The sequence below is a fragment of the Telopea speciosissima genome, chromosome 10, assembly GCF_018873765.1.
Source record: "Telopea speciosissima isolate NSW1024214 ecotype Mountain lineage chromosome 10, Tspe_v1, whole genome shotgun sequence".
Classification (NCBI taxonomy): domain Eukaryota; kingdom Viridiplantae; phylum Streptophyta; class Magnoliopsida; order Proteales; family Proteaceae; genus Telopea; species Telopea speciosissima.
The window spans coordinates 57916288-57937204 of NC_057925.1; the positions used below are offsets into that span (position 1 = coordinate 57916288).

At 38.4% G+C, this 20917-nt stretch overlaps 2 protein-coding genes across 3 annotated transcripts; one reads left to right on the forward strand and one right to left on the reverse strand.

The window, feature by feature from the left end:
• Positions 1–4247: 4247 nt before the first annotated feature.
• Positions 4248–7684, forward strand: LOC122642730 (guanylate kinase 2-like). The gene is made up of 11 exons (XM_043836306.1): positions 4248–4459; positions 4871–4906; positions 5005–5112; positions 5246–5322; positions 5406–5535; positions 5723–6085; positions 6358–6479; positions 6574–6709; positions 6831–6876; positions 6986–7091; positions 7200–7684. Exons 2-11 carry the CDS (start codon positions 4904–4906, stop codon positions 7336–7338), a joined length of 1230 nt encoding a protein of 409 aa, XP_043692241.1. The 5' UTR covers positions 4248–4459; positions 4871–4903; the 3' UTR covers positions 7339–7684.
• A 4300-nt stretch (positions 7685–11984) lies between these two features.
• On the reverse strand, positions 11985–20436 carry LOC122642731. Of its 2 annotated transcripts, none has more exons than XM_043836308.1 (3): positions 20331–20436; positions 19886–20002; positions 11985–12340 (listed from the first exon to the last, which is right to left on the reverse strand). In XM_043836308.1, exons 1-3 carry the CDS (start codon positions 20349–20351, stop codon positions 12230–12232), a joined length of 249 nt encoding a protein of 82 aa, XP_043692243.1. In that variant the 5' UTR covers positions 20352–20436; the 3' UTR covers positions 11985–12229. The 2 variants fall into 2 exon arrangements, with proteins under 2 accessions (XP_043692243.1, XP_043692242.1); XM_043836307.1 differs by having other exon boundaries at positions 11985–12346.
• Between the last annotated feature and the right edge of the window lie 481 nt (positions 20437–20917).

Below are 20917 nucleotides of genomic sequence, written 5' to 3' on the forward strand. Positions count from 1 at the left end.
CGATCCCATTCAATCAAATGCCCTTGCCAGTGCTCTTATTGGCCCTTGCGCTGTTGCAACGCTATATGATCAGATAGTGATCTCTTGCCCAAAAATATATACGATCTATAAATTTAGATCTAAGTAATCAAATTTCAAGACAATGAACCAACGAAATACTATGTTCTCATATATTCTTCTCACTCCCTCCTATTTTCAACAATTTAGTTGTCCTTGCCTTTTAGGAATTTTTTATTTTTAAGTAATATTTAAAACACCAATCAGCCATATATAAATACTAATAATAGAGATTGCCCTTAATTTTTTGCAATTCTTTGTTGAAAGTGTTTTCTCTCATTTTCTTCTTTTCCTGATGGAACATGAACTGGAGTGTTGAAATAATTGTTTAAGACAATTAATGAGTTTATCAAATTTGTTAAATGAATCAAAGACGTATTACCTTTTTCTCCTTGGTGAAGGCATTTTCTCATGAGCCCAGGTTTGTTTCATTGTAAAATTTGCAGGAAAATTTTCCTTTTATGTGTTTTTTTATATTTTTTTGTATTTTACGGTGGAAATTCCTATATTAAAAAAATTTTCTTTTCTTTTTTTTTTTTTACATGAAAACAAATAAAATGTTATTTTAGCCCCCTCACATGGGCCAGTGAAATGACCACTCTACCCTTTCCCTTGTTTGTATGCACAATCTAATGGGCAGTGGCCCCATGTTAGTACAGGAACCACACAATCTGGCATCAAAGCTACAACAAACCTCTTTTTCTTTATTTTATTTACATTATAGTCTATAAAATAAAACAAGAAAATAGTCAAAACGATTTTTTCTTACCCTACAGTGGCAGGAGCCTTGAGCACTAAATACGCCCTTGAAATAGTCAAAAACCAAATCAAGAGAACTTGTTTTTAGTTTCGTGTTAGTTTTAGTTGAGACACTGACCTTTATAATTAAGTGGAGGCAGGTGGGTCGGTGGCTCGAGCCAAGTCCAACCCAGTTGAGCTTGTGATTGAATTTACAAAATCCAAGTAGATCAAGACCTTCGTGACTTTACATAAGGATCCCCACTTGAGTGAGGTGAGTAGGGCACACACCCACTGCTTTGCCACGGAAAAAGACACAGGGTTGACTCTAGGGTTGCAACCCACTGTGTGGTCTCATGAAGTGATCCATTTAGGCTTAAGAGATGGTTCACTGTTTTCCAATGAAAACTTGAAAAAGTATGGTTGCAGGCTGCGTTTGGTATGATTTCAGCTTCTAGCTCCGTGGTGGCATCTAACCTGTGAAGGTCTAGTGTAAGTCCAGGGAGAGGTTGAGTCTTCGACTTTCAGACCCATCCTCTCTAAGTAATAGTAGTAGGTAGTAATAGTAAGTAAGAAATAAGAGGGCACACTGGGCCCCTACTGGCCCCATTATGGTTAGTAGGCAATAGTGATGTAACAAAAAGTGGGCCCTTTGGGCCCCCTGCTGGGAGTCCTTATCTGGCCTCTTGTGGGTCCTTTAACTGAATAGGTTTTATGTTATAGGTTTGTCCTATTACACACAGTATTTTAAACAACTCTTTCTTTCATTTTAAATTTTCAGAATCCAAACTGCACTATTATTCATTCCCAGATGTTTAGGATTCTCACAATCCAAACTGCACCCAAAAAATTATAAGAATATTGCACCCCAGAGCAATTCTAGGTTCTTAAAAAATGGTTTCCTACTTTGAAGCATAAAATGGTCAGTGGTGGTCCAAGAATGGAGGTTCTTTTAGCCAAATTCTAATTACAAGTTGTTTTTTATATATTTTTTTGAGGTCCTATCAAACTTTAAGTATTATATTTCCAGATTCCTGATTCTCAAGAGAATAAACCAATCACAATGTTCATGTAAACATAAGACAAGGAATTAACTTAAAATAAATAGATAGAAGGGGAAAAAAAACCATTCATTGGATAGGAACTTGTGGGTGCAATTTCAGTGATTCAACCTAACCTTCTGCCATTCACAGGATTCAACTCCAAGTCTACAATAACAGCCAAATGCATAGAAGGATGAATCTTTCTAGATGGATATGTCTAGTTTCATAATTTCAACATTTTAGACTTTGAATGATCAAAATTATTTTTTGGACAATGGTTTTCCACGATGCCAGAGTTGAAAAAGAAATAAATTTGTCCTAAAAAAGGGATCCATTTTTTGTATGACGAGAGAATATCAATGTGGGCTCAATGGCACATTATGTGAGAGGGCATCGGATTTCATCTACGTACGTCATGAAAATCTCTTTCCCTTTTGTTTTTTTAATGAGTGAACATAAACATTTGGAAGTTATTTTTATTGGTGTATTCTTTTTCCACTAACTATTCTTTTATATTTTCCTCTTGAAGTACACTTATAAATAAGATAAATGTCCATCTATGCATCGTTTGCCCCCAATGATGGCATCTTGGATCTCAGCTGTATTTCAATCGCGAAAAGGTGTTGATTTATAGATGGATGGATGATAGAAAATCGTACGCAGATCTCGCATCAACATTTGCTTCATTACCAATAGGGGCATTGATTTCTTGTTTGCCATGTCCTTCTAGGTGGTAGGAACCACTGATGATTGAACATAGTTTAAGTTGGTTACCAAATTTGATAATTGTCCAACACAATTACTATCATCTACCAATAATTAAATTGCCTAATCATCAGCTCGCGTGGATGAAAAAAAATAATATGGAAAGCAGGTCCAAGATATTGTGTGTGAGACCCTTAAAAAAAAAAAACAAAAAATTAATTATAAAAACAATAGACTTGAAAGAGGGATTTGTTGTAAGTTGTAACAAGAAAATAATTTACAAATGAAACCTTCCCAAAACAAGTTTGACTTGAAACTCAAAACAAGGTTATATAGATTTCTTTGACATGCAAAAGACTAACTTAGCTCTGGGAAAAGGTGAGGTCTACAAATTAAGCTTCCATTAATGTCCCATCTGCCATTTGGTGTATAGACCCAGCTATCAAATTTGACAATTTCCCCATATAGGTATTGGAATCTATCTAATAATTAAGTTGCCTAATTATACGTGGACAAAAATAAAATCATATAGGAATCCGATCCAAGAGTTTAAAAAAAAAAAAAAAAAAAACTAGACTTGAAGAGGGAATTATTTAAAAAAAAGGGCAAAAGTATCACCTTACCCCCATGAAAACAAAAATGGCATTTGTGTAAATGTCTTTGCGTGCACTCTCATTGGCCCATCCATTGATGCAAGTGATATAGGCCCTAACATCGAACTCTTGTCCCAACAAATAATATACAAACTAAAACTACCCTAAACAAGTTTATCTTAAAATTCAAGCCACATTCAAGAGATTTCTTTGCCATGCTAAAGACTAGCTTAGCTCTGTGAAAAGGTGAGGTTTACACATTAATAGGTTTCCATTAATATACACTTTAATCATACCCTGCATATCCCATATCTCATTTTCTCTGTTCCAGAAAATGTTTTAGTTGGTTTTAGTTTTTACCAATCCATTTATGGATACATAATATGATTTGATAGATGGTTTGAAATCATATGCTAACATCAGATTTTTTTTTTTTTTTTCCTCTTTCTTTGACAGAAAACATTTCCTAGCTGAGTTGGCCAATGAACAACCTCTCCAAAGCCAAAAGTGTTGGTCCCACAATACTGTTACAATATTCCATGTGGTGACACCTGAATGGACAGAAAATTCTCTCTCAATAGTGTTTGGTAACATGTTCACTAAATATCTTGAGATCAAAATATTCCCCATCCCCCATTTTTGTGAACTACTTTAAATGGAATGGAATTACAGCCAAAAACCAAACAGTTCCTAAGGTTTGATAATCAAACTGTAATCAAGCTTTAGGAGTCTAACTGAAAATTTAGACGTCAAGAAAGGGGGAGAGGAAACCCTAAATTTGGCAGCTTGTTTGGAAAGGGTAGTTTTACTTTTTCAATTCAAATTGGGTTTGCCTTTGACTCTTTCTCTCAAAAATTTCCTGGTTTTGAAGACCCAAAAGACCAAGAAGACCAAAAACAAAATAGCAAAAGAAGAGAGAAGCTTCCTTGGGACAATAGGCGGTCTTGCGTGTGTGTTTGTGTGTGTGTGCCAGTTTTCTAGTTGAGTGAATTGAATGCGACCCAGCGAGGCGGAGACGGCAAAAAAATTGACTTTCTTGAAGATTCTCCTTCCCTCCCTCCGTCTCTCCATCCCTGTCTCGCGCTGCTCTCTCTCTCTCAGTGATATATATATATAAGAACGAATTGTGATATTTTTTTCCAAGTTTGAAACAAATTATAATTCTTCTCTTTATATTCTTCTCTGATTCATATCAAGGTTAGAAACCCAGTTTCCGCATTCGAAGGAAGGCCAAGTCTTGAGCGAGTCTGGCTTGAGAGACCTTGGTATCAACCGACCCACCTTAAAATTTACTGCTTTTCAGAGGGATTCTCTTGATACGAGGTATTTTGAGTTTTTTAATTTTATTTTCTGAGCTTTTATTTGGACAGTACCTGTTGGTTTAGATTAGCTACAAATCACTGAATCCAATATCGTGCCTGGATTGCGGTGGCTTATGAAATTTTCTCTGTTACTCCTTTTTCCTTTCTCCTTTTGTTTTGTTTTTCAGACCCTCCCCTCCCGGGAAAAGAAAACGTTTTGCTCGTTAGTTTTCACTATTTATCTCTTTTCAGTTTTTTTTTGGGGTTATTTATTTTGTGATTTTGTTGTATTTAGTTCTGACTTTCTACTTGTTTAGGATCTGCATTTTTGTTTTATGTTTCTTCTTTACTGGTAAGTTGATTTTTATGAGATGCTCTTTTAGACTTAGTAATGTTCTGATCTCTTGTTTCTCTTATATTGATCGCTCCTCAGGTTGAAGCTTGAATCCTGGAGCTAGATTTCTCCATGGTATGATCTTTTTATTTAATTAGTTGGTGCAGAAATGGCTATTTGTCGATCATTGTAATCCGAGTTTCTAACTTAGAGGAACACGATTTGTCATTCAGGGTGAAGCTCAGGAGATCTTCCTAAATGGGATACATGGAGTTTTCCCTGTTGGGCTTGATTCAGAATCCAAAGGCTACCAGACAGCTACCATACTTAGCGAGAAGATTGTAAGCAAATTCAGATTTAGATCTTCCCCCTGCATTTCCTCTGATTTTGTTATATCTCTCCTTCCGGGTTCTTTGTAAAATGAATATCTATGCAAGTCAATCTTCTTAGCAATAGCGCCTGTGATTTGTTTAGTTTATGATCGGGGGTTCGGATGATGGATCCAACCTGTCCATAGGCATCCGGATTTTTGACAAATCGACGGGTAAATGGTGAGTTCTAGGTCCTCTGTGTTGCTACATTTGTGTTGGGATTCGAAGTTCTGTTTGTCAATTAATCATGGTGGAACTGACAGGGATATTCCCACTGTGTTGGGTACAAAACCCACCCCATGCAAGGGTCACTCTGCAGTTCTTTTAAATAAAGAAAGAATTTTGATTCTTAAGAGGGACTCCACCCCGGATGACTGTGCTTGGTTTCTTGAGGTTGGTATCAGGTCCCTGTGTAGAATCCTTTAGATCCATTGGTTCCAATTTTATACTCTCTTTGATTCTATATGCGTTTGTCATCTTGTTAATTGTTCCATGGTTTCCTTTCCTCCACCTATGTGCCGCTGTCATTTGTGACCCACCAACCTAATTTGTTGGATCTGCTGTTTTACTTTCCTGTCAGGTGGATACCCCATATGTTAGAGAACAAAAGAAGATAATGGAAACTGAGGTGGTTGCTTGGAGTAAAGGTGTTAAAGGTGAAGGTCCTAAACCAATTGTTATCAGTGGCCCCTCTGGAGTGGGCAAGGGCACACTGATATCTAAATTGATGAAGGAATTCCCATCTACATTTGGGTTCTCTGTGAGCCACACAACTAGGAGTCCCAGGGAGAAGGAGACAAATGGAGTCCATTACCACTTCACTGAACGAAGCGTGATGGAGAGGGCCATAAAAGATGGGAAGTTCCTTGAATCTGCATCTGTTCATGGTAATCTTTATGGGACCAGTATTGAAGCTGTTGAAGTAGTAGCAGATGCAGGAAAGGTAAACAGAATTTTTTATCATGTATATTCCTTTTATTTATCTTTACTGTCTAAATAGGTTACACCACTTGAGTTAATAGAGAATCAGGCCTCTTGACCTATATTTAGAACTTATGGTGGGTGGTTCTAGTGGCTTCCTACCATTAGGATGTAATGATGATCAACTCATCATATACACCATGTGCATAACAATTGCATCACTATGAACGGACATTGTATTTTGATGGGTTTATGTCTTCTCGATTTTGATTTGGTTCCGTCATCTTGTTGTAGAGATGCATACTTGACATAGATGTTCAAGGTGCCAGGTCCGTAAAAGCTAGTTCTCTTGAAGCAATTTTCATCTTCGTCTGCCCACCCTCATATGAGGAGCTTGAAAAGCGACTTCGTGCACGGTGAGCAGGAGATATCAAAGTTCTTTGCTTCATCAAGTTCTTGATTGTTTTGGTCTATTGGAGCCAATTCAAGCCCTTTTTTTTCTGTGAACAGGGGTACTGAAACAGAGGAACAGATTCAAAAAAGACTGAGGAATGCAAAAATGGAGCTTGAGCAAGGAAAGTCATCAGGTCTTTTTGATCATATGTTGATAAATGATAACCTTGAGACATGCTATGAGACTCTTAAGGTGATATTTGTTCCTTCACTTGGTATTTGCTCATTTTCCCCCCTTTAGATTCTCTTATCCTCTTCATTTGGAGAGACTTTGATTTATGAGTACTTGTCCTGATACAATATTACTGATGTAGAAACTCTTGGGTCTTGATGGAAGCATGGAGGCCATCTATCAATCATGTAAATTATCCCCTCCTTTGCTTAGGTCCCATGGGATTTTATTTTTCTCAGTTTACTCCACATTATCCTTTTAAAAGTTAAACACTGACTCACCTTAAATGTCATCCAGCTCCCAAAACCTTGGAACACCCCATAGACCATTTGGTATCTGAAATGGATCAGAAGGTCCTGGTTCAATGCGGAACTCCTGAACTAGAAAAAGTGTCAAAGAGCTTGTAAGTATCTTATCTTGTTTTAGCAATTTAGCATATCTAGATTGTTCAACAAATTACCCGATTAAAGGTGCAGCATAAGATCTTACTCAATACTTTCTGGCTGAGCAGGTTTGTACTCGATATTTCTACAATTAAAGGAGGGGCCCCAGGCCGGACAAGAGGACTAAACATGTATGCAATGGACCCATTTACAGATGGTTTGAATGGGTTTAAACAGCTCCAAAATCCAGTCTATTCAATGAATTGAAGTGGTGGACTAATCAAGACTAACTCTGGTGCTCAGTTTTGCATTTTTTTTTAAACTAAGAAAAAGAAGAGAATGGTGGAAAATACAGTCGAAACACGACTCTTCTATTAATCTCCTCATGCATTGCTGATTCATGGTGAATATATCTGAGGAAACCATTCTTTATTATTTTTAATGGGAACAAGGGCAGCTAGAATTTTTTTTTAATTTATTTATTTTCCTCCTCATTTGTAGTAGAGTTAAAGAGGATTCAGTCATTTGAATGATTTTTTTGATCTTCTGAATTCTCTCTTAGTTTTTGAGTTTTTATATTTGCAATCAATATATAATAGATTTGATTCTATTACTACCTTTCCAAAGAGATTTGACTACTGTCTGCCATTCCATTTAAGCAGTGCACAGCTTTGGTTTTTTTTTTTTTTTGTGTGGAAAGGAAATTCATTGATCAGAATCACGTGAAGCAGCCAAGGAGTCCTGGTTACATAAATCTAGGATCCAAAGAGTGGAAATAGGTCAAACTGTCTCATAGATACAAGACAGGGTCTTCCGGGCAAGGGAGTCAGCCATGCTGTTACTCTCCCTGAACGTGTGGACTACATCACAAACCGCAAAATAGAAAGTTAAAAGACGGATGTCCTGGACAATGCTTGCTATCTGTGCATAGCTTTGTTCAGTTGAATATAGATTGATCTCTATAGATACCTCAGAAATTTATAATCGGTTCAACATGTATGATTACATGCGTGTACATAGTTTGTTTACTACAGTTTGCTTTTATCGCCATCTCTTCACGCATTCTTGGGATCGCAATCCTCTGAGCAGCCATGTGGCCAGTGTGCGGCCACACAGGAAGAAGTGGATCCCACCCGGGCAGGGTGCTTGGGTAGTGGGTGGGGCGATCATTTCACTCTTGCTTGTGTGAAGCCACACGTTGACCGCACAGCTGCCCGGACGCAAAGGATCCAAATGTGCATTCTTGTGGGTGTTCAAGTATTGGAAGATGGCCCAGTTTCTCTTAACTAATGGCGAAGATAAAATCTCTTCATCTACACGATCTGACCCTCGAATTCAAGTGGGGAAGGGTATTTTCGATTTTGTACAATAAGGGTGGGGGAGTTCATGATGATATTAACTGTTCCAAGAGTTCAATATTTCGTCAAATCATTGTGGATGAAGAGATTCATGAAGAAATGCTTCATTGAGAGAGAGAGAGATGTGACAAGTGGTTTCAGAGATTTTTGACCGACAAGACACAAGTTATACCTTGAATGGGATAAAGGGAAGAAGGAAATGGAGGCATCAATCAGCTTACCAATTCAAATTCTATCTACTGAGGTGAAGGAAAAGGTCTGAAAAGGGACAGATGCTTAAAAAAAAAAACAAACGTGAAGAGGTGACTAAATTGAAGAGAGAGAGATTAGTATGACAAGATTTTGAGGTGCTGTTTGCCAACTCCTTACTTATCTTGCCGACGTTTTTCTGTCATTTTGCAAGTCCATTCCTTGCTATAGAGGCATTGAATCCACTCTATTGGGACCCCATCTCCACCCAAAACAAAAACTAAAAAAAAAATCATTTGGGATAAAGTTAGCTTCCTTCCAATCTTGAGCCTGCAAAATGATCTCTTAGGCCCAGGTTTTCTTGTGAAGTTGTCAATGTCTCTTTCGAATTAATGGATCCTGCTTATGCCCAAGAGATTTGATCAGACCATAAATTGTGCGCAAAAGAAAGTTCTTCCACGGTTTCTGTAACCTTTTGTCACATCTTCAAAGGTTTTAAGGATTGGGACATGGGAGCCACTGCTAGGTGGTGATCGTCTTCATCTATAGATTACGGGAGACAATTTATGACTATTTACGATATCTCTCTACAAGCATATTTAAAACATAAACTTTATTTCATCGCTTTGTTTTATTCATAAAAGTTCTTAAAAAAACTTAAGATGAAAATTTACGGATCTTCAAAATAATCTACATGTGAAATGATAGGATTTTATCTTATAAGAAGTCGATAAAAAAACTCATTTTAATAAGATTTGGGTTTTTTAACATCCACACCCAACTATTTCAATAAAGTCTCACCCATAGTTCATGTAAACATAATCGGCAACAAAATCGACCTCCATGAATTCCAATTACAAATCGGACAAAATCGATTGAAATCTATTTGAGCCCTAGAAATCAAGTACGAATCGTCCTGAATCAAAATCAGCCAACTCTGATCCAATTCTTCAAAGCATGATCTTACACTATTTTTAAACATTTTAGACCAAAAAATCCCCAAAGCTTGAGAAATAGAGTTATTAATACTTTTTCCGTTGAATTTTTAAATGATATATCCATGTCTCTATTACAAGTTTTCTAAACGGATAAGATCGTTTTTGTCCTTACCTCCGCTTCACCAATTCACTATTTATTTATAGTGTAAATTTGGTTTTTCCTTGTCAAACTAATCCACTCTGCCATCTTCCCTTGGCGTACCATTCAGAGCTTACCCACACTACATATTATCTTCTTCAATTCCTAAAGTGTGGCAGTTTGGCAGTGCTAGGTGGAGATGTTGATACCCGGCAGCTGTCACATCCAACAGTCTGAGGTCATTGATATGAACGATTGGATGCGACAGCTGCCAGGTGCCGACATCTCCACCTTGCCGTGTTACCACGCTCTAACGAATTGGAGAGGATAATTTTCCATACAAAATCAAGAGGCATCCTTGTTTCTTCACACTGAATAACAATAGGTTTTTGTTTGATATGCATTTTTGGAATAAATTCCAAGTCTAGAACATATTCTGAAACTAGAAAATAGAGAAAAATCCAATTGCAAAATGCTTTCTAGACCCATAATTAATTCCAAGAATGCATACCAAGCACAGCTTTAATAATACTCCCTAAGCCTTTTTTTTCTAATAGAATTGAACTCCCTAAACTTACTAATGGAATCGAACTCCCTCAACTTATTGATAGGTGATATACATAAAAATATACTTGTACAGGTGTCAATGCACATACAAAGATCTTCTGACGTTATACGACCTTGTGGGTCCCCCATCATTAATGTATCTAAGATATTATGTGTTCTAATCTCTTCCAAAGACGACTCAGCACGATCGACCTAGGACAGTCGGTTGTGACAGCCCACCATCCACTCAGCCGGATCATAATACAAACCGACCCGGACTATATAAAGAATTAGTGTCTGACAAAGGTACGTATTCACATTTATTACTCTTATCGAATTTCATTCATTACAATTGCCCAATTCTAACTTCATCATTAGAGTTACCCCAAGTTAATCTCGGGTCTATCTGACCATTTTCAAGTCTTTCTTGCAGGTCATCCACTTCAACTCGGACAGAATTAAGCGGTAACAATAGGCTTGCTCACTTTAGCTTTGAAAATTTCCTTTTCCTTTCGTGCAACCAAACATTCCACATTGCCACCTCTAGAGCCACATTCTGTATCTTTAGAGAGGTAAAAAGAGAACAAGACCAGACCTGCATATATCGTTCGTCTAAGACCTGACCATTCAACGTGGATCCAACCTGATCTCTTCGAAAAAGATTGAGACCAGTTCTGAAAGTACTTAGCTTCGTTGAGTTGGATGTATCAGAAACGTTGATGTTCTAGCAGTCAAGAAGACACCCCTGTCTAAGCCATTAAATCCACTCTGCTCTCTGCAAAGCAGAAACTTCATATCTCTTGATTACTCACTGTGGAAGTTTCTGCACAACTTTGCCTCTCCCATGCAAATTAGACGTTTAAAATAACATGAACTGTTGAAAATCCAAGGAGGTGCTGCCATTCCAGAATCAAACTTCGGTTGGAGGGAATTTCTTTGACCCACAGGGAATGTCCACGGAAATATTGAAGAGGTACTACAGAAAAAACCTATTTATTTGTAATTTTGGTTAGAATGGTATAGAAAAACTAACACTGAAATTTGACGGTGAAAACATATGATCCCTCATCTTCTCCCTCAAAGATTGCTGGCGACTTCACCAGCTGGAGCAGGAAGCCAAGGGCAAAAACAGCACTCGAGCCACCAAGGGTCTCAAGAGAGCTATGGTGTTGGTCTAAGTGAAGTTTCCAAGGCTGATGGTGCATGATAGGGAGTGTATGAACCAGCTTCTTTGGAGACTGCATGACCCATCTCATGTGCAGCCAAGAACAAGACACATCTGGTGTATCCAGGAATGAGGCACCAATTTGACTGAGCCTGTGGAGAACATTTACCTAGTCTTCAAGCAGTTTTTAGAGTGCCACCAAACCCAAGCTTTACAAGCAGCAGAAGCATCCCCAGTCACTGACGACGACAACTATAACTGCTGAATCCAAAACAATGGCCTTGGTTTTGATAGAAGCCACAGATAGGAAACACCCAAGTATCCAAACACCAAAAGGATCCCTCTGGTCTGGGATCATTATAAGTAGTTTGTGTTTTCCCTTCTTTTCCCTTCCCCATCAGTGGACACAGGGATACTAGATAAAATAGCATTTTTAAAATAAAAATAAAATATAGGACGATGCAGTAATTAATTTATAGTTTCTCCATTTTTTATTAATCTAGTCCATAGAATTTTTCTTGCTACACCCAACCTCCACACATCTGGTTTTAATTAACAGGGTGAGATAGTGAAGATTTAAAAATAAAAGTTTATGCTTTTATTCACGAAATTGGTGGGGCCACAGTAATCATATCCTGTCAAATTTGCAAAAATATATGGGAAAAGAAGTAATGATTGATTGTGGGCTCTCTTAAAACAATAGACTTTCACAAGGTTTCAAAGTATAAAACTGCTGATGAGTGACAAGGGAGGACGCCCATAAAATCAAGTGTCACAACAATAATGAAGAGGATAAGCACAAAAAATTTAGGTGAAGGGAAGTCTACCACCCGCGAGAGCTCAAATATGCAATCACCGGCCCCAGTGTTTGGTCTACTGTTTTGTTCCAGAGGTGAGCCAGCTCCACGCGAGTCTTCTTTCCAAACATGGGCTCCTGCATCTGCATTCAATGCCACATACTGTTATAACTTCCTCGCCGCACCAATAAATGTGGTTAAGCTGTCATAAAACCAACTGTTCTCAGAATTTTGCTCAAGGGTTATCCTATCCTAGTTGGAATCTACCCTTCCCCATGATATTGTATATAACTACTCTCATCCATTTTTCCCCATCCCTGCTATTAAAAAAAAGGGCGTACCCAGTGCACAAGGCTCCCGCCACTGCGGGGTCTGGGGAGGGCCATTATGTATGCAGCCTTACCCCCGCTTCATGGAGAGGCTGTTTCCCCATCCTTCCAGTTAGTGAACAATAATGTATGTAGAGTATGATAAACCTTTAAAATAAGTAATAGAAATCATTGACATGTATCCCAATGTAATTTTCATGTTAACCCTAGAAGTTACATTAGTACAACAGAAGAATATCAGATGCCTGTCCCCTCTTGCCCTAAATTATTGTTCTTATTTTTCATCCTCCTCCTCCTAGGGTGCCATACAATAGGGAGCACCAGCAGAATACCTTCATCATTTCATTCAAAATATCATCAAGTACACCAACACATCTATTTTGAGAAAACTCAAAAAATAAATTCCTACTTCTAAGCACCACTTCCAAGAAACTACCTGAATTAACTATTAATGACAACATTAGATTAAGAAACTAGATAACAATCTGTTCAAACAAGTCAAATTCTAAACGAACTTCTACACATAGAATATAAATCCTTAGCAGGATCCATGACATTAAACTTTTCTGACCATTATGAGGTATCAACCACAAACACAAGTGGCTTTTCACTAGGCCAGCCAATCTACACACTAATTCAGCTAGTCCATCTGGATCAACAGATTGGATTGTATCACTGAGGAATGATTACAGTCATTTCAATTTTCAGTTCCATGCCTTCACCATACAGACCACGTCTCAAGGACATTTTGATAGTTTCAATCCTTAGACCAGCCAATGTGTACACCATGGACCAATAATATTTTGATTGGATCCTATTCTCAATATCATAGCACCATGATATGCCAAGGGACTTCCGGAAAAAAAATACATCATCAACTTATGGAGTTCATATTATCTTGATCGATTCAACTCAACATAACCTTAGACAACTGCCAGGGGTTCAGAACACAAACCCTGTAACACCATTCCACTCAGAGTCTGGAAAAACAGATTTTCAGGTCCATAAATGGTTTTATGCTCGCTGTCAACCTGACACAACCTTTTTCTTCATCCACTTGAGAGATATTAAAAAAAAAAAAAAAAAAAAAGAAGAAGAAGAAGAAGAAGCTTGTGAGTCTGTAAGTCTACTAGATAGGGATGCACGCATAAAAATGGATGCAAATATTTCTTCTTCAACATTAACAGTTGTAAGGACCAAACAGAACAATGCATGGCAAAAGCACCTGGTAATGGATCCACCCTCCAATAAAGACTAGAAACCAAAGAACAACAGAATGCAATTGCAGATATCTAAAGTTTGTCTTAGAAACCCAAAATGATCCTTTGTATAGGGAACAAAACCTACGATGTGTTAAAGTAGGATTAAAACAGTTGGATTTCCACATTAAAGTATACTTGCAAATCCTCCCCCCCCCCCCCAAAAAAAAAACACACACAAAAAAAAAAAAAGACGTCATCCTGGCTGTTCTGCTGGAACAGAAAAAAACAGTTTGCTCAATCAAGAAAGACAAGTACATTTGAATGATGTCATATCTGGCACCACAAAGTAGTACCACCAGACCTGCTACTAAGGACCTAAATATCAATCCAAAAGGAGACCCTATGTAGGATTCAGAGCTAATTGATCTCATTGACTTTTTTTTTCTAATTCTGATAGTAGAAACTTTAAATAATAAGAAGAAATAAAACTAAACACCAAAATAAAATATGTATCTGGTGGAGAGCCGGTAGGAAAGAAGTTGCAAGATAGAGGGGAAATGGCATAAGAAGAAAAAGGGGGGGGGGGGGGAGAGAAGAGTGCACACGCACAGCCACACAAGCTACTCGAACCATAACTATTCCATTCTTCAAATCTATCTCCAACGATGGGGAATTACATCATATATAAAGAGAAATAAAAGACTCTTAAAAATAAGACTAACTCTCTAACTAGGAATTAGGAAACTAAGTCGAATAAGGAAACTAAATATACTAGGTTCTAGGTAGCTGACTTCTAAATAAACAGAATAAAATAAAAAAGAACCACACGTGGAGCAACCATGAAGAGAAAGATTCAGCCGTGCTCCTATAGGATGAACTAAAAGACATTATTTCCCCAAATAACATAAAGGGTGTACCAAGTGCACGAGGCTCCCATCATTGCAGGGTCTGGAGAGGGTCATAATGTACACAGCCTTACCCCTGCTTTCACAAAGAGGTTGTTTCCAGGCTTGATCCCATTACCACTTGTCACAATGGAGCAACTTTTACCATTGCACCCGTTTCCCCAAATAACAAAAATTCCTAAAATCGTAGGATATCCAAAAACTCAAACTGTACCCGGTTCATCTTCTCCTGGATACCCAACTGGCTTTGGATCGGTCCAAGGTAGTGTATCTGCATCAATTCCCCCGGTGTCAAGAAAAAACCGTCCACGAGTTTTGTAAAATGAGATAATCAGTATCACTTGATCTGTATCCACAAAGATCAGCTTTGATGGAGCGATGATCCAACGCATCTCATGATCAACCGCCATGATCGTCTGATGGTTGTTAGCAAATGACGTCTCTTTGATGGGAATCTGATCGTGGTGTTTCACAACTAAAATTGGATCGTCGGTCAATTCTTCAACTGCAACCTAGATCGGACCGTGTACTTCAGTTTGATCGTCGTTTTCGCTGTCTACATTTTCTTCCACTTCTGATCCGACTTCTAGCGATTGTATCATGCTTGACATCTTATAACAAGAGTAGTTGTTAATATTGGCAAGCTCCCGAAAACCTGTCTTCAAATTAAAAAGCTTTGTTTGCAGTTTACGGAACCCATCACTAATCAAAAGTAGTAAATCGTATCGATCAACTTCCATGATGTAGTGGGTTTATGATAATGGCAAAACAGTAAAAAGATGAAGTTTATGACTACAGTGGCAGAATTGTAATTAAAGGGATCTGGAAGGGTTGCTAAAGCAAACTAAAGAAGGGGTATAAAGGGTAATAAAAATTAAAGATTAAGGGCTAAATTGGAACAAAGTGAAAAAATAAAAGTAAAGGAGAATTACCTGAAAGGAGAGGGCAGTTTAGGAAATAAAAAAAAGAATAGATACAAATAAAAGAGAATATTGTGGGGTTACCGAACAGAGTCCTATTCGGAGTCTGCTACTCCAGAGAGAGTAACAGCAGAGGTGAAACGACTTTGAAGGAAGAAGCGAATGCGCGACTTTGAAGGAGGACGATAATATGGAAGGTGCTGTTGAACTCTTCAGTCTCTTCTTCCAGTGGAAATCCTGTAGAAACAAAGGGCAGAAATCTCGGCTTCGAGAAAGGAGTTGATCTTCGTCTTCAACAAGGATTCTGCGACTTCAACGGAGGCTTTGACGCAAGGGAGGGAGGCAATTACTCCAGAGGGTAAGTGAATCCGCTGGACTTCGACGGAAGGAGGATGACTCGCTGCGGGAAATTGAGACCAGGTTTTTTTTTTTTTTTTCCCACCGTCTCTCGTTCTCTCTTTTTCTCTCGCTCTTTTTTTTTTCTTCCCCTCTCTCTCTTTTTCTGTCCTTCTGGTTCTCTGCCTCTCGCCATCTCTTCTCTGCTTCCCCTTTTTTTTCTTTGGATGTCACCGGCGGAACTCTAAAGCATGGGGGAGAATCGAAGTCACAGGGAAGGAGGTGAGGGTTTTTGCCAAGGGAATAGGTAGGGAAGGGATTGGGGTTTGAGTGGGGGCAGTGGGTTGGGGAAGAAAGAGGTGAAAGGAAACAGAGACGACGTAGGGTTTTTTTTTATTCGACTTCTCTGTCTTGCGACAGAGACATTTTTTTTTTGCGCAATAGGTGAGGAAACAGCACAGTAAAGGTACTGCTGGTACCTTACGGCAGACAGTAACAGAAAGAGGAAAGAAATAAAAAGAATGAATGATAGAGAAAAAAAGGAACAGGGGAGAGAAAAGACAGGGAAAGAGAACGATTGATGGGTAAGGAAGGCTCTGATACCAAGTTGGTGGAGGGCCGGTAGGAAAGAAGTTGCAGGGAAGAGGGGAAATCACATAAGAAGAAGAGGGGGGGGGGGAGAAAAGTGCACACTCACAACCACACAGGCTACTCAAACCATAACTATTCATTCTTCAAATCTATCTCCAACGATGGGGAATTACACCATATATAAAGAGAAATAAAGCCTCCTAAATATAAGACCAACTCTCTAACTAGGAACTAAGCCGAATAAGGAAACTAAATATACTACGCAGCTGACTTAAAAAATAAACAAAATAAAATAAACTAAAAGACATTATTTCCCCAAATAACATAAATTCCTAAAATCCTAGGTGATCCGAAAACTCAAATTGGACCCGGTTCATCTTCTCCTGGATACCCAACTGAGTTTGGGTCGGTCCAAGGTAGTGTATCTGCATCAGTATCTTATGGGGTTAACTTGCAGGCCACAAACATTCCACAATCATCTTAATTTTTATACACTAAGAATTCCCTTGGAGAAGAATTCAGCAATCAAAGAACAGAACCAAAAGAAGAAGATATTTGCAATTTCAAACAAGGACTTATAACTCAAGATCACAGGACTGCATCAAGCTCTGCTGGTCATCATACAGATCAGCCTATACAGCTTGATTCCATCTGAGTTTTTGGCAATATAGTATGGTACTAGCCTGGAAATGCTGGATCCATGTAAGCCGTATCCCGTTAGTTGAAAGCTTGATCTGATAGTATAATAGAGAAGCATAAGGTCACACAGCTACAAACAATGATGCAACTCTTGACCCAATGAAGGTTAGATCCCAATCGGTCAATTGATTGGTCATCCCCTTTTTTATACATAATTTTTTCCTTCAACAAATAAGCAACCATCACTCTTGCATACTTGGACATGACACAAATTAGGAAAATTCAATTACATAAAAGTTGCCTAGTCTTTTTCAGCCCACCAATAACAAAAACACCCCTACCTAATCAACCAATCCCCAACTGAAAAAACACCCAAAGGATAGAAACCTCAAGAGATTTCTCTAATCTCCAAAACAATAACTGAACACCTAAATTACCTTGGGTTCAAGATGCTTTCTAATCCCCCAATAACTCAACCAGAATCAAGTGAAAAGGAAACCGTTAGATGGACCTCATGCTCAGCCTGATGCAGATACAATGATACATCACCAAAAGAGACTTATTTTAATGGAAATAAGTCTAAGGTTGGGTTATATACATGTTGGACCTTTGATCCCATGGGTTTTCAATGTAATAGGCCACTTTTATGGGCCTAAACTATGGGTATTAAGATTGCATACGGGATTAGTTAGTTTATTTCTTTACTTGGTTTATTTTAAGTTCTTTTGAGTTAGTTCAATTGAACCGGCTCTATGTGGTTCAATTTAAGTTGCAAGTAATTGTTTATTAAGTGTTTTAGTTGGGCTGGATTAGGACTCTATAAGTCCAGCCATGTTTTGAGTATATTTCCTTCACATTTCAGTGTCCTAGTCAGTTTAGGTTCCCTAATACATTAAGGATTGGGTTAGGCCTTTCCTTTTTAGTGGCTAAGTCTATTTTTGAGTCTTTTATATAAGGTTGTAAGGGGGGCAAAGCATTGGACACGACTTTGATAAATAAAGTTGCTGCTTTTGCTGCTCTCTTCTCCATTGGTGAAGAAACCTTGTGTTTGATCGAGGAAGAAGGGATCAGTGTTTGATCCGATTGACACCTTGTGGTGGGGAAGCCTGGGTGGGTCGTTTGGTTACTCTACATCCTCCATTACTGATTTATTGCTTTGATGTTTTGAAATCAAGCTTTACCATTAACAAGTAAGTCTAAATCTGAAAACCTGCAACTAGATCTTCTTCCCTTCTAGAAGGTCACATGTAACGTGATTTTCACGAGAATTCTGCCCAGCCAAATCTAACCGTTAGAACCTGCTGAAACTTTGATCGAATCATCTCCATACCCTAAGAGAGACTCGATCCAAGTTTTGCATCACAGTCCTTTGATCAGCCTTGAGTTGCTTAAGAGAATATGGACCAGATGCACCACTTGAAGCTCATGATAATGCACCCGCATATCACAGCGTCCATTAAGTAGCTCCAAAAGTTAAGGAGATGGAAAGTCGTGTAGATGGCTTTTGATTTGAGACACAAAGATTATATTGCTTTAAGCTCTTGGATAGAAATGGGACCCTCTGAATTGACCATGTATCTAGTTCCATAACCCATACCAATTGCTTGGCCCCCATGCATTGAACTTCTCCCCTTGTGTCATCACATGTAAACCATTTACACCATATTAACTTCTCAACTATTTTTCAAAGCATTGTTTTGCCACATGATCAAATGTTGTTGGACTGAATTTCCGCAAGTACACAGTGAGGATGGTGAAGTTCCGGTTGGAAAGAAGTTGCAGGGATTGGAAAAAACACATAAGAAGAAGAAGGGGGGAGAAGAGTGCACATGCACAGCCACACAAGCTACTCAAACCATAACTATTCCATTTTATTCAATCTGTCTAATACATTGGTTACAAGCATATAAATAACAAACGAAACTGACTTCAATAAGGAAACAACTATACTAGGATTCTTAACAATTTAAAACTTGCTAAAACTATTCTTAACATATCCTACTCAAATTAAAGATCTCCTTACATAAGTATCCCAATAAAATAAATAATAAAATCCTAAATATCTACCAGAATAATCCCATATTTGGACCCGGTTCACGGTCTGGATTCCCAAACGGGTTTGGGTCGGTCCAAGGTAGTGCCTACATCAGAAGGTGACTTGAGCTACGTGTTTACCCTCTTCCAGGAGGCAGCTGAACTGCTACATGGCAAATGTTGGTGCATCTACCCAAGCTTGACTAGTAAGTGACCTATTGAACTAGTGCCTTTTGCTTACCTTAGGAATTTAAAGAGGAGCGGGGGGACCCTTAAGTTCCATAGACGATCCAATTAAACCAACCATAGTTTAAATACAACTTGATTACAAAATGATTCTAGCAAGAGGGCGAGGGATTAGCAACTTAGATACCTATGTTACAAACATTATTTACATTATGTGAAACAAAAGTACTTTTAGTTACAACAAGAAACAGTCCCCGAGTTGCAAAATATATGCAAACAAGGAGAGCTGTTTACTCTTTTTCGCATTACCTATGGACCAAATGGAGTCCTACAAACAGCTCCAAACATTAAGACCAACAAAAGATCAAAGCATGCTCCTCTCCCTCCCCCCCCCCCCCCCCCGGCCAAAAAATAATAATAATAATAATAAATAAATCTATCAAAGCTAACATTCTAAAAGCAACAGGCAAGATCAGAAATACTGTTTTAGAGTTTCAGCTAAGTAATTAATAGAGAAAGGTAAAAGCCAAATGATTTTACCTGAGGAGGTTTGTACTCGGGCTGATTTTCTGAAATTAAGCCATAGATGCTCCTGCGCTGCTCAAAAACAATCATCCCTGTGAAAATACTGCCCAAGGCTGCGCCAAGAAGACGTTCCTGCGTAGTAACCCGGTACCAATGAACAAAATGAAATGACAAAAGGCTTTTCATGTTCCCAATCAATTGCATACGAAGAACTCGACCTTCCAAAGATAATTTCATACATAAGAGGGGTGGGGGGGGGGGGGGATCCTCCAAATAAAGAGGAGGCAAATTGAACACACTGAAAATTTCAATTTTTAAGAGGCAAAATCATTTTTCCACTGATTTCATATTTTTTTTGGGGGTGAAATTAAGATGATTAAAGAGATTTGGAAAACAAGCTTCCCCCAAAGAAGAACTGCGTTCGCAGCCAATCATCTAATGGAAGGGTTTGTTGGCTTACCTGAGCAAGAACGCTAATCATGGCGTCCCGTGTTGTTTTCCTCTGCACCAACAACGTTTCGTCTTCGACCTTCGAAGAGCGAAGTATATAAAACGGAAGAGAAGAAAAAAACTGTCGAATTTTTTGCTCTGGGAAAAGACCGAAGGTTGCAAGAGCTTGCGAACAAGTAACAGTTATTAACACCCTTCCCCCCTTCTTTAGGGGCTTTTATGTAAATATTGATAATTTTTTGATTCGATTTAAAAACAATCCGGAAAACAGCTCCATAACAGGTTTACCAAACGCCCAACTATAGGTAAAGAATGATCTAAAGGAACAGCAAAAGATGATTTTGTCGAAGAACAACGTTCCCATAATAGAATTGTTACCAAACGCTGCCTAAGTATATGAGAGCATATCAACGAGGTGCGATAAAATGGTTTTGTACATAGAGAGCGGCAAGAAAGAGAGAGAGTGCATACCAACGCACTCTCCCTAGTAGTTAGAGAATATTTTTCCTTTTTCTCTGAGGGGAGGGGGATGGGGAATTTATTGGGGGATGAGCATTCTCTGAGCAAGTGGTATAGAGGAGAGCACCAATGAGGTAT